This window comes from Cetorhinus maximus, chromosome 19 (assembly GCF_964194155.1).
Source record: "Cetorhinus maximus chromosome 19, sCetMax3.hap1.1, whole genome shotgun sequence".
In the NCBI taxonomy this organism is placed as follows: Eukaryota; Metazoa; Chordata; class Chondrichthyes; order Lamniformes; family Cetorhinidae; genus Cetorhinus; species Cetorhinus maximus.
The window spans coordinates 58,024,094-58,038,717 of NC_135897.1; the positions used below are offsets into that span (position 1 = coordinate 58,024,094).

A 14,624-nucleotide genomic window follows, 5' to 3' on the forward strand; every position below is an offset into this window, starting at 1 on the left:
CTTCTCAATGCTTGCAGCCCAGGACTGCTCTGGTGAAGACATGGCCCCCAAAGCCAGGAAATGTGCAGCCCCCGATTCAGTGATGCATCCCTGGGATGCCTTCTGGACATCATGGAGCTGCAATGTTCTTTACCCCAGCTCTAGCGCAGGAGTCCCATCAGTCTCACCATTCCAGCTTGGGAGGCAGTGGCAGAGGTAGTCAGAGACAATGCTGCACACAAGAGGCCAGACATCCAGTACAGAAAAAGGATGAATGATCTCATCTGTACTGCCAGAGTAAGTCAACCATTTCGTCACACTCAACTCATAAACTCACAAGCCCATCACACATTCACTGGCATTTCACTCATTGCCAGCTCAAGGAACATTGCCACTCTCTCTCACGCACATCCTCACATCTCCATCCGGCCTCATCTCCTCTGAAGATCGCCTCCTCATCCCGTCCATGGCTCCATTCTGCACACACACATACCTGGCATCCTTCTCATTTGGCTTGGCATGTGCCTTCCTCACAGTCTCTTCACCTGTCTTTATGTAGGATAAGATCGCGCACAATCAACGGGAGAGGTCTCCGACTGGGGTGGCGTGCCAGACATCAAGGTTCTCACTCTGTTTGAGAGCCATGCGTTGGAGCTGGCCAGGGAGGACATGGACCATTCCTGTGGCGATGCTGAATTCAGCGGCAAGCACCCACATGAGGATCCTGCACCACATCATCCCTCTGTCAACGCTACTCTGAGTCCACTGTTCTGTGTGTAACATGGCTGCCAAGGATCAATAATCTATACTTTCCCTTCTAGGACATCTAACACGTCACTCCCAGGCAACCTTGACCTTGACTCTAGCGCTGAGAGCATCTTGGATGGAGGTCCCTGAGGGCAGCATCGTTGAAGACTAGTCATGGCGCTCACCCATACTCTCCACTAGCGCAGTGACACACACCTCGGTGGGACCTTGATGTAGAGCAGCCTTGGGATCACAACGAACAATCTGTTCCACAGCCGGGAGAGACGGACATCTGAGGTCGCCAACACTTGGACTACAGGAGGCAAAGAATCTGCTGAGCCAGTGTCAGATGATGAGTCTCTGGATGCAAGTCCTCAATCAGCTGTTGGAGCTGCAAAGACAATTACAGGAACATCAGGAAGGGATGTCCGCTGCACTCCTCAGATTACAAGGGACAATGGAATAGTCCATCTGCCTTCAGTCTGAGGTGATAGTGCCAGCATGCCGACACACTGAGGTCAACATTGGCAGGATGGCAGTCCCCATAGAGACTTTGGTCCAAGACATCGCTCCTGCACTCCACCGCTGACGCATAGTTGGCCTCCAAAAGTGTCAATGCGAGGGGGGTGCCGGGCAGCTCGATTTCACTCCAGCTTCCCCTTCTCCTCAAGGAGTCAGCCATGGGCCGTCAGGCACCCATAGGGAGGAGGACCAGCAACTCAACACCCTGGTGACTTTGGGAATGTCTGGCCAATCCAAATCTCCTCTTCCTGTGACCCCATCATCTCCAACTCCAAAGGCTGAGGAGAGCGCACTTGGTCCACAGCAGGATACCCAAGGCAGGCTGGGGCCCTCCAGGTCTCAGCCCTCCAGAGGATGCCTGCTCAAGTCATCACAGGCACCAGGGCGCAGCAGTCAGCAGGCTGCCCCCACCTCCACTGAGGATGTCAGGGAAGCACAAAGACATAGCGGCAGGGTTAGGGAGGTTAAGAAGATGTAGTTGCACAGCCTGGGCACAGGTGCTAATCGCTTGTACATAATGTTCACTATTGTAAATAAACTCCTAAGAATGTCTCCCTGCCTATGGCTCCTTGTTCTGATGAGCAATGTTCGTGTCACTCAGATGTCTTTCAGAAAATCTTGGTTCCTGCACAAGATAAAAGCAGTTGTCTCAGTCCAGGGCCTCTTCCCTGTGCAGTGTTAATCTTCAAAGCAAAGTGATGGTCTGGCTTCATACTCACTGGGCATATTACTGATGCCTGCACCTCGATGGTGCTTGTCATTGCTGCCGGAATGTTGTGGGCAGATGTCACAGAGTTCCATCATTCTCTCTGTGTGCTCTCAGTGCCTTAGAGGTGGAGCTGGCCCCCCCGATCTCTTCAGCATCTGTGTCCAGTGTTGGTGTAGTCCTGAAAGGGACAGATGCCAAAGGAGCAGGTGCATTTAAATTTCCACGGCTGCATCTCCATGATATGACACTGATCACAGAGGGAAACTAGCTGCCTTCGGCCAGACAGGAGTCAGACATTCTCAGAAGCTGTGTGAAGATCTATGGAGCGTCCTCACTGCATGTTGTCATCATCCTCCTGGAATTGAGCGACTATTAGGGCTTCTGCTGTGTCTCCATAGCATGAGCCTGAGCACTGAGGCTATATGCGCTTTCATCAACCACACAGGAGACAAACATTCACAAATGCAAGGCAAGGATTTCATCACTACATCTCATCATCATCTTCTATGAATCTTACAGTATGAGGGCCTCCCGAGTGTGCCTGACTCGTCTGGCCAGTGCGATGGTCTCATTGACAGCATCATAACCTTGGAGGACCTCATCACCCCCATCCCCTTCACCATCCTCTTCATTGGAGGATAGGTGCAGCTTTTCCATCTTCTCCTCAGCCAGGTCCTCCCCCCACTGCAGCGTCAGTTTGTGTAGTGCGCAGCAAGCTACGATAATACACAACACCCTCGGTGGACTATATTGCAGTGCTCCACCAGACCTGTCGAGGCACTGAAACCTCATTTTCAAGATGCCTATAGTTTGCTCCACTAAAGTCTGGGTTGCAGCATGAGCCTCGTTGTAAAGTCTCTGTGCTGCAGTCTGAGGTCACCACACAAGCATCATCAGCAGGTCCTCTGTGGGTAGCCCTGGTCCCAGAGGAGCAAACCCTGCAACCTCGGTAGACCCTGGAAGATGTCAGGGACCTGAGACCTGCAGAGGATGTAGGGGGAGAATTTTCTGTCCGTCAGGTGGGCAGGGCGGGAGCAGGCCGGCAGCCAATCGCCGCCTGCAATCAGCTGCGCGCTGCCGTTTTACTTGGGCGGGAAAATTAATGCCCGCCCAGCGTGATGCGCACCCAGAAGTGCACAGTGCTATCTGTGCAGGTGGGGAGAGGAGGGAGAGTCAGGGCCTGCGCGAAAGAGTGCTGAAATCTCCCTGAGGAACAGAGCTGCCTCAGGGAGATTAATTTTATTCTCAAAAATTGAAAGAAAGAATAAATAAAATTATTCAGACATGTCCCTTTATGTGACATTGTCACATGAGGTGGGACATGTTTATGAATTTTGTTGAAACATTTTATTGCATTATTGAGGTTCCATGAAAAATGCGAAGGCCGCCTGGGCTCTTCGCCTGCCTGCCAACCTTAAGGTTGGACGGGCAGCCCTGACAATTAGTTCAATTAGATCATTAATGGCCTTAACAGGCCTTTGACAGTTCGGCGGGTGCACAGCCAACTCCAGTGCATGCCCGCCGAACCAATCTGTGCAAATCTCAGTGCTCTTGCTTCCTGGCTTCATGAAGCTGCGTCCCCATGATTTGACCCTGATTACGGAGCGCATGTGAGCTGCCCTCAGCCAGACAGGAGTCGGACTTTCACAGAGACAATGTGAAGACCTAAGGAGTGTCCTCACTGTATGTCATCATCATCCTCCTGGAATCTTGCAACAATTACGGCCTCCTTTGGTCTCCATGACTTGAGCCTTAGCACGGAGGGTATGCATGCTGCCAGTCTCACAGGAATCAAACGTTCACAGATGCAAGGTGAGGATGCTGACCTCCTGGATACATTTGTGGGTGGAGGCTTGTGAGATCTCGCACAGGTCACCTGTGGAGCCCTGAAAGGAACCACTGGCGTAAAAATTGAGTGCCCCGGTCACTTTCATGGCTACTTGCAGTGAATGTCCTCCATGGCCCCGTGGCACCAAATCCTGCAGCAGGTGGCATATGTGACTGAGCAGTTCCCTAGACATGCGCAGTCGTTGGTGACACTGGTTCTTGGTCACCTGCAGGAATAACAAACATAGTCTATAAACCCTGGGTCAGCGAGGCACCTATGAGTGACGGCTCACTGTGGATCTTCAGCTGCCTGCACAGGAGGGCCAGCTGCACCTTCATCTTGAGGGTGGTGCTCCTCCCTCTGGCGAGCCAGGCACTGTTCTCCTTGTTCTTGGCTCCCTGTAAGCCATGAGACACACCACTAAATCACCAGGCTCCATGATTCTGATGTTCTCCTCCTGCAGGATCAAAGAGAGAGAGATGCGTGGGTTAGCATATGTGTCCTAAGGACCTCTCTCGGTTAAGTCTCAAGGCCCCTTCACGCATGCTAGAGTGTGCTGGCCCCACTTGGATGGCCAGTTGCTAGTGCATTCATTGGCTGTCCAAAGCCCTACCCACTCCACTTGACCGATTGGCAGCAACTTCGGCCACTGGACTGCATGCTGTGCTCTCAGGTCAGGCACGGGCATCCCCGTAACCCACACTGCAAGGCCACGCCTTTAGCTTGAACCATGAGGGATACTGGTCCAAACTTTAATAAAGACATTGCAAGAGTTTATGAATACCACCAACAGTGACTGCACCATGGCCACGTTTTGCAAGGGTTTTCTACAACTTGTCCAGTCGTCCAATTGTTCTGCTTCCCCCTAAAAGACACATTAATTTGCAGTCTGCACCTGAGGGGTGAAAAGTTCTGGAGCATTTGGTGGCAATTTCATGCTTTTGCATTGCTTGAGTGGGCAGAAAAGCTTCAGAGGCCCAACTCCAGGCATGCCAATGGAGCTGCTGCATGGTCTCAGCTGCGGAGGAATGCTCACTTTTGACAAGTGCCCTCCTAAAAGATCAAGGAACCTGTCTCAGCAGATTTAACTAGAGTTAAGTGGATGTGGCTTAAGTTTTCCAGCCCATTTTCTCCAACTTAAATTTCAAATTGATCCCATGTTATAACTTCCACTATATATGTGACATTGGAAGTAACATTGAGATTTCCCTGAGGCAGATACTGCTGGATTAGACTATTCAGCATGAATCAACACCACCTGAAGGGTGGGAAAAAATGATATTTTATTTAATTCCCCTGTCCTATATCTGCGTTTGCTGAACTATACAAAAACAGATATGAAAAGACTCCAGCTTACAAATACAGTTTTAGCAAAACAATGAGTTACATCTGGTCCACCCGTTCCTCATTCCATCCATGGTTACAAATTCACACTACATGATACAACATGAAATACAAGCTTAAACCAGCATGAACAGTTGTGGTAATGAAAGGATTACTTTGTGATTACTATGCAGTCAATGGCAAGTTAACATAATCAAGTATAAACAAAGGCACACCTTGTCAAAGCAGATAAGGGTCAACTGTCCACAAATATTGATCCTCTGTGGGCTAATGCAAAAGATTCCCTTCTTTTTCAATCTTTTTTGGGCGTATATTATGCCTATAGTTACAGCAGCAGGTAAGGCAGGAGATACAGCAATAGTTATCACATCTAATACTTTCCTTACGATTTTCCCCGCTGATACCTGCCAGAGTAGAATATTGTCAATCACCTTACAGCAAATCAAGAATATCAAAAGTATTTCTAAAACAAAATAGATGCTACACAAAAACCTTTTAATGATTTCTAAGGGCTGATCAATAAGAACGGTATGTAAACTCGACTGAGTGATATAATAATTTTGGGCCTGAATTTACTATATATAGCTGCTGAATGAATTTGTTAATCTTGCCCTTGCCAACGTAATTTCTATGATCTTTTGCACTGGAAGTTGCTTGAAGTCAAAGATCCAAACAGGGTGATTCCCCTGGAGTATCTGGAATTTGCGTAAATAGTTCAAGCAACTGTCTGTTTCCTTAATCAATCATTGTTAATAAACCTCACAACATCTGAACCAGGAAATGTCAGTTAGGATTTAATGTCAAATCATGTATTAAAAGAAAAGTGAAAAGAAAGAAAATTTGGATTAGGAGTGAGAGAAAAAGTTAGAAAGAGAATGTTTTTTAAAAAGTCTCCAGCAACAATTAAAAGCTGAAGGAATGAAACTCCTCATCATAAAAGGTAATTTCCAGTGTCAGAGAAGTTGCTTGGCAGTAACTACATTCCTCCATTGCAACAGTGACTGCACTTCACTTAATTTGTGCTTTGGGACATCCTGAGTTTCTGAAAAGTGCCCGGCTTTTCTTTTTTCATGATTAAGTCTAACCAAGCCATTAAAAGGGTATTTAGGCTGAAGCACACATGCCCTAACTTTCTGTGGCAAGTCTAGCCTGTGCTGACAATATAGGTACAGGAACTTGTCACTTAATACATTTAAATTGGGAACCAGACAGCGAGTTGCTGTTTTCAAGCAGCTTCCGACATGGAAGTGGAATATTTTTGACAGCAACTTCTGGTCAGTAAGGGGTGTATGGTCGGGAGACTACACTCGAGTGAGGTGGAGACCGAGTGAGTAGCGAATTAGGTTCAGGTGGTAGGTTCTGGTAAGTCTTTGTCAAGTTTAAGTATAGATTAAGAGTCAAGCTCTGACATAGAAAATTTTTTAAATTAATTTTTTACTGGATGTGGGCATCACTGGCTAGGCCAGCATTTATTGCCCATCCCTAATTGCCCTTGAGAAGGTGGTGCTGAGATACCTTCTTGAACCGCTGCAGTCCACGTGGTGTAGGTACACTAACAGTGACTTCCAGAATTTTGACCCAGTGACAGTGAAGGAATGGTATTATTTTCCAAGTCAGGATGGTGAGTGACATGGGGGGGATCTTCCAGGTGGTTGTGCTCCCATGTATCTGCTGCCCTGGCTCTTCTAGATGGTAGTGATCATGGGTTTGGAAGGTGCTGCCTAAGGAGCCTTGATGAATTTGTGCAGTGCATCTTGTAGATGGTACACACTGCTGCCACTGTTCGTTGGTGGTGGAGGGAGTGAATGTTTGTGAATGTGGTGCCAATCAAGCGGGCTGCTTTGTCTTGGTTGGTGTCAAGCTTCTTGAGTGTTGTTGGAGCTGCACTCATCCAGGCAATCTGGGGGTATTCCATTACACTCCTGACTTGTGCCTTGTAGAAGGTGGACAGGCTTTGGGGAGTCAGGAGGTGAGTTACTCGTCGCAAGATTCCTAGCTTCTGATCTGCTCTTGTAGCCATTGTATTTATATGGCTAGTCTAGTTCAATTTCTGGTCAATAGTAACCTCCAGGGTGGGGGATTCAGCGATGGTAATGCCATTGAATGTCAAGGGGCGATGGTTAGATTCTCTCTTGAATTCAAATTTCATCATCTGCTGTGGTGGGATTTAAACACGGGTCCCCAGAACATTACCCTGGGTCCCAGTGACAATACCACTATGCCGCCACCTCCCTGAATTCACTCTTGTTGGAGATGATCATTTCCTGGCACTTGTGTGATGCAAATGTTGCCTGCAACTAGTCAGCCCAAGCCTAGATATTGTCCAGTTCTTGCTGCATTTGGGCTGGAAAGTTCTGGCCTAAGGCTGTAATCTCAAAATGAGGAAGAGAATTTTTAAATCAATCCACGAAAAGAACAAATATGACACAACATTGATTTTTTTATTTCTGGTGTAATCATGTACAGTAACTGCTGTTAACTTACCCCATTTAGCACAAGGATACTGACTGAATAGATCATCCCAAATGCTGCAATAACTGTCAGGCATACCAGGAATCGAAAGGCATCTTGATATAGTTTGAAGTCCATTGGTTTTGGGAACATAATGGACCTCACTAACTCCCCTTTGGTAGTAGTAAAACCTGAAGTGACAATTTCATTGGTGATAAAGAGAAGAAGCTATTAAGGACTTAATTAAATTATCAGTTATCAAGTTGTTCTCGATAGCAATATGATTGTGAAAGATGAAACAAATCTTTTCTATTCTGATATACACAGATTGCCATTGGTTTGAGGAACTGCTATTTCCATCATTACTAAAGATGCTACACAGTATTACATACTGTAAACTATTTAAGCTCCTATTAGTAAAAGTTTTCCTTAGTGGATGAAGAATCCATCCTCTTCCAGATCTTGACAGTGATAATATGTGAGTAAATTAAATCTCAATGATATCCTAACTATATTTTCTTCTTTCAGCTGAGGAAGAATCAATGCTTTTGCTGTCACCTTCCTTCCCAGTCGTGTAGCTGAACCCATTGGTGAAAATTGAGGAATCAAAGCCTTACCTCTCAGTAACACAACACATTGCTGCAGCATCAATAATAACTCTAGTACCTAATCTTAAAAACACAAGTTGGCATGCTGAGTTAGATCTCCATGTATACCACTCAGATATTAAGCATCACTTAGATGGAGTGCAGGAGGGAAAATCAGGCAGGTTAAGATTATATGTAAGGAATAAACCCCGATCAATTTTCCTTCCAATAATTCTTTTATGCATTCTGCCTAGGTGATGATTAATACATAGATGGTGAAGACAAAAAATATATCCCTACTGAAATGAAATGCAGCAGGTGGAGAAGTTATATCCCACAACATTAATGGGAACATTTACACTCCAAATAATTTACATTTTTTATCTCATAGGAGACATACCTGTTCGATAGACAACAGCTTTTACTTCACCCTGGCCTGTTGCCTTTGACTGAATCACTTGGGTTCCGCAGAAAAGGATGTGGCGTTTGTAATCTTCAGTCGAGCTCTTCCAACAGCAAGGGATAGCTAAGCTTGGCAATGGTGTCTTTGTTACAGGAATACTTTCGCCTTATATAGTAAGTCCAAATAATGAATAAATCAACAAAGTTATCAGACAAATGTAATTGATTACCGTATTCCCCGAATTCACAATAAAGCAATCAAGCAGTAAAAATATGTGGAGGTTTTCTGTTTCTGGCACTACCCAAGAGTCAGGTCTGCTGGATTTTCCAGTTCATTATCTATAGCAGGCAAGCTCCTGAAATTATTTTGAATGACAGGCAGGAGCTCACCACAGTCAGTGGTGGTGGTGGGGCAGGAGGTGGTGGGGTGTGGTGGGTGGGGGAAAGTGCAGAAGAGGAAGGAAGACAGTTTGCTGCATCAGTTCTTAAAGGGCTATAGCCTACAATTGCAGGGTAGGTGGCCACAACTGGAACATAGGAACAGGAGAAGGCCATTCAGCCAATCAAACTTGTTCCGCCATTCAATACAATCATGGCTGATCGAACACTTTGATGCCTTTTATCTACACTATCCCCATAGCCATTTATGTTATTGTTAATCAGAAATCTATCAATTTCTACCTTAAACATACTCAATGACTGAACTTCCATGGCCCTTTGGAATAGAGAATTCCAAAGATTCACAACCCTCTGAGTAAAGAAATTTCTCCTCATCTCAGTCCTAAGTGGCTTCCCCCTTATTTTGAAATTGTGTCCCCTGGTGCTAACCCAACCAGGGAAAGCATCTTACCTGCATCTACCCTGTCTATCTCTTTAGGTATTTTGTAGGTTTCAATGGGATCACCTCTCATTCTTCAAAACTCTAGAGAATACAGGCCCAGTTTGCCCAATCTCTATTCATCTGCCATCCTTGGAACAAGTCTGGTGAACCTTTCTTGCACTCCCTCTATGGAAATCGTATCCTTTCTGAGGTCAGGGGACCATAACTGGACACAGCACTCCAGGTGCGGTCTAACCAAACTTCTATACAATTGAAGCAAGGCTTCACTACTCCTGTACTCAAATCCTCTTGCGATAAAGGCTAGCATTCTATTAGCCTTCCTAATAGCCTGCTGCACCTGCATGTTAGCCTTCAGTGACTTATGGACAAGGACATCCAGGTCCCTTTGTACATCTACACTTTCCAATCTCTTAACATTTAGGAAATACTCTGCTCATCTACCAAAGTAGAATACATGACTAACAGTTTAGGAAAGGGGCCCCTCACCCCTACATGGTTTTACCCATATGTGATTTCAGACCTACATTAAATGGTTGACTGCTATTGGCCTTGAGGAAACTAGAGATGTCTAATTAATGCTCACTTGCTAGTGTCACACACATCTCAATAACAAAAGGAATGAAAATTCTCGAATGAAAGAAAGAAAATTAAAGCTATACTGAACAAAATCCATCCTAACATCACATGGTAAGTTAGAAGCTCCTGTCAACTTAGTATGCCCATTGGTAGAGCCCTGTCACATCTTAATAATGCGGGGATAACCTCCTTCTTCAAATATCATTCTTCTAATTTCTCTTGTTCTCCAGGAAGAAAGGAACATAAGAAAGAGGAGTGGGAGTAAACCATATAGCCTTTCGAGACTGCGCCATCATTCTGTATGATCATGACTGACCTTTTGCCTCAACTCCACTTTCCTGCTCACTCCCCATATCCCTTGATTCCCTTGATAGAAAGTCAAAAAAATTATCTGACTTACAGAAAAAGAAATTTCCAACTCAATATATTGCTCTATTTCTCTATTGCTTCAATTTTTCTATCCTTGAGGACATTTGATGTCCTTTGCTTTATTGCTCTTGAGGTGGCCACTAGCATATGTACAAGTGACAATTAATTTCATAACTTTTAATTTTTCAGAGAACAAGTAGGATAAGATTGGAACACAAGTGAAAAAGATTTATCGATTTCACTTCTAATTTCCACCCCTCTCTCACCTTCTATGGTCTATCTCCAACACTTCCTTTCCCTTCCTCGACTCCTCTGTCTCCATTTCTTGTGATAGACTGTCTACCAATATTCATTATAGGCCCACCAACTCCCACAGCTATCTTGAGTACAGCTCCTCTTACCCTGCTTTCTGTAAGGACTCCATCCCATTCTCCCAGTTTCTCCTCCTCTGTTGCATCTGCTCCGATGATGCCACCTTCCAAAACAATGTCTTCCTTTTTTTTTCAGTGCCTAGGTTTCCTCCTGGCTGAGGTTGACAAGGCCCTCAACTGTTTCCAACCCATCTCTCACACCTCTGCCCTCACACTTTCCCCTCCCTCCTAGAACAATGATCGGGTTCCCCTTGTCCTCGCTTTTCACCCCACCAACCTATGCATTCAAAAGGTCGTTCTCCGCCATTTCTGCCAACTCCAGCATGATGCCACCACCAAACACATCTTCCCTCGCTTCCCCTGTCAGCAATCCATAGGAATTGTTCCCTCCATGGCACCCTGGTCCACTCCTCCATCACCCCCAACATCAGATCCTATTCCCACGGCACCTTCCCATGCAATTCCAGAAGGTGTAATACCTGCCCCTTTACCTCCTCCCTCCTCATTGTCCAAGGCACCAAACGCTCCTTTCAGATGAAGCAGCGAATCACTTGCACCTCCTTCAATTTCTGCTGTGTTCACTGCTCACAATGCAGTTTCCTCTACATTGGGGAGACTAAACGCAGACTGGGTGACCGCTTTGCGGAACAGCTTCGGTCTGCCTGCAAGCATGACTCCAGCCTTCCTGTCACTTGCCAATTCAATTCACCATCTTGATCCTGTGCCCACATTTCCATCCTTGGTCTGCTGCAATGTTCCAGTGAAGCCCAATGTAACCTAAAGGAACAACATCTCATCTTCCGATTCGGCACTTTACAGCCTTCCAGACTTAGAGTTCAATAACTTCAGACCATGAACTCTCTTCTCCATTTTGACCTTTTTAAATGTTTTCTTCCCCAACCCCCTCCCCCCACAGGGCCATCTGTAACTTGTTTTGCTTTCACAGAACACTGACTCTTGTTCTGCTATTAACACATTCTGCTACCTAACCTTTATGCCATTATTAGCACCCTCTTTAACACTACCATTAACACTCCCTTTGTCTTGTCTCCATGACATCTTTGTCAAATCCCTCCTGAGCTCCCACCTATCCCTGATCTTCTATTTTGCTCCACCTGCTCCAACAAACCCCCTCTCCAACAATGTAAATCCAACACACTTCCACCTCTATAGATACAAGCAAAACACTGCAGATGCTGGAAATCTGAAATAAAAACAGGAAGTGCTTGAAAAACTCAGCAGGTTTGGCAGCATCTGTGCAGGGAGAAACAGGGTTAACATTTCGAGTCTGTATGACATCTTCAGCATTTTCTGTTTTTATTTCACACTTCCACCTCTCTTCAGCTCTGAACAAGAGTCATATGGAGTCAAAACATTAACTCTGTTTATCTCTCCATAGATGCTGCCAGACCTGCTGAGATTTTGATCATTTTCTGTTTTTATTTCAGATTTCCAGCATCCTCAGTATTTTGCTTATATTTGGAAAAGCTCCTTACCTGTAAGCATGCTCTCATTGACAATGCAGCCCCCGTGGATCAGTACGGCATCGCAGGACAATATTTGCTTATTGCCCATAACTAAAAAAACATCACCAGGTGCCAGCTCACTTGATGGGACTTTCTCATATGCTGTAAGTACAAGCAACAATTTGTAAACTATTCAATCCACTTCGGTTTATGTACTCTGTACACTTCCGAGTAAATTATAACATTAATTTAGTGGTACTAAATCTGGTAATATAAACCTGTAAGAGGGAGGAAAAGCTGAATCTGGTAAGATGCTCTGTGCTTTTGAAGTCTTAGGAGAGAGTGAGATAGCATGGGAAACCATACAATGAATATATTTCAATATACTGAGGATGCAGAGAGGAGAAGGAATGTGTAAGATGGTATAAATGTAGCCTAGAAGAAAATCATGTTTACAGCACCAATGTCCGAAGTAATATCAATAAAAATAATCAATAAATAATACAATTGACTGATAGAGGCTGAAGATGGGAGGCTATTTAATGAAAGGAGCTATTAGCGAGGAGTTGCTCGCTCTCTCGCTTAGAAGACTGATAGAAAACATTATCTACTGCTTGTCACTGTCTGATAACCGGTGTGAAAGAAAATGCTATTAGAGTAAAGGATACAGACAGGTAGGTCTTGAAATGATCCAGCAATAGACAACTATGTCCAAGGAAATTTTAATTTGTTCAGCCAACTATGCAACAGGCATAGTTGTACATTTTTCCTGTGCCTTTAATTTATTCTAAATAGAGACATGGCTTACATTGCATCATTTAACATAGTTTAATTCCTGAGCTACAGACTGCATTTTTTGCTTGTCTCACAAAATTAAGGATAAGTTACAAAGCTGCACTCTCATTGGCTAGGTTTGGATTGGGGGAGTACAGATCAGGAAATTGCAAGTGTGCTGCCATTATATTTAGTCCATTAATTTCTATTACTTTTTCTAGAATTTCTCTTTCTGAATGTGTGGATGCAAGGTTCTAGAGCAGGTTAAAATGCTATCAGTGTCCCTGGCTGTGGGACCATGATTAACATTTATTAATGAGGCACTGACTGAACTCCAGGAGGAGCCTCTTCAGCTATCAAGTATACTGATGTTAACATTGCAGATTGATGGGAACAGAGTGGAAAATGGAACTAGTGTTCTAGATTTTCCTGCAGTCTTCAATATTCTGACATCAGGGCCAAATGGGGTTCCACGCCCAGAATTGTTGGCAGTGAGACCAGGAGTGCAATGTTCCGGGAGAAGGCCTCGTAATTGATCACATCGGAGCTTGCTGTTCTTGGAGAGATTCTTGATGTTGCCAACTCAGAGGGCCAGCAGCTATGGAGCATCAGCAGGGAAAGGTGAGTGCTGCTGTGGCAGGTTGGAGACCACAAGGGCACCTCAATATGGAGGCACCCTCGGGGGCTTGGATCTAAATCAAAAATGATAAGGGTTGAAGTCAGTAGGCCTCTTGGAGAAGTGGGAAATTCCTGTAGAGGAATTGTTTTGGCCATAGGTATGACCTATTGGGCCCGCAGCCCCGTTTTTGTGCCATGGACCGTCTGGCTCCAATGGCTCCCTGGCCTACTATAGGTGGGCCGGCTCCATTGACCTGGCTGCTTCTGCACAGGGTGGGCTGCTGTTCCGCCAGTGGCAAAATCCCAGCAAGGCTGCAAAATCACCCCAAATTTTGACCTAAATAATTTTAATTGGCTACTGGCATCTATAAAGTGGGCAGCCAATTCAATTCCCAAGCCATCCCTTGGAAAGCTCTTCAGCAGTGGGAATGCTTTGGAGGGATAATCCATGTGGCTGCTCTCCATTTTCCTCAGCCCTTCATCCACTCCATCCTGCCTCCAAACCCATCACTCTGGCTAGAAAATTTTGCTCAGTATGTCAAGTGATTTTCATTTGTTAATGGGATAAAGCAGCATATTTTATTACTTCTGATGCTATGAGGATCGAAAGGAATTAAATTGAGCTTTCCTGAAAACAGTATTCTGCGTGTTCATTTATAAGGTGTAAAATGAGTTAGCTTCTTATTTCATAACTGACCTTATTTTGAAGTGTCTTTCAGTCATTTGTTAGGACGATAAGATTTGAGAAATGTCGATGAGGTCACATGGGGAGGTTTAAATATTATTATTCTAGATCACATTATTGCACAACTAAATAATTGCCCAACGGTGCTTGGAATACTTATGAGATGGAGAGTCGATGCTGTACTGGAGAGAATATGGAATATCTATGAAGTGGCAGATTCACATGTACCCAAAACAAGGCTATAATTACTTACCCGACTACACCATCACGGTAAAATTAAACAAATTCCTAGAACACAAGTGTAGTAGGCTAAGTTACAGCACCTTCTCCTCAGGAAAATAGATTCAAGCCTAAG

At 44.9% G+C, this 14,624-nt stretch overlaps 1 protein-coding gene across 5 annotated transcripts in view; it reads right to left on the reverse strand.

The window, feature by feature from the left end:
* The window catches only part of LOC144693818 (putative cation-transporting ATPase 13A4), a 130,561-nt gene that overhangs the window by 76,663 nt on the left and 39,274 nt on the right, over positions 1 to 14,624 (reverse strand). For all 5 annotated transcript variants that reach the window (XR_013579604.1, XM_078563872.1, XM_078563871.1 and 2 more), the window contains 4 exons: positions 12,223 to 12,354; positions 8,568 to 8,735; positions 7,614 to 7,771; positions 5,345 to 5,533 (listed from right to left, as the gene is read on the reverse strand). Coding sequence is in view for 4 of the 5 variants with exons in the window: in XM_078563872.1 (XP_078419998.1) it covers positions 5,345 to 5,533; positions 7,614 to 7,771; positions 8,568 to 8,735; positions 12,223 to 12,354 (647 nt within the window). In the remaining variant the exon portion in view is untranslated. The remainder of the gene's footprint in view (positions 1 to 5,344; positions 5,534 to 7,613; positions 7,772 to 8,567; positions 8,736 to 12,222; positions 12,355 to 14,624) is intronic.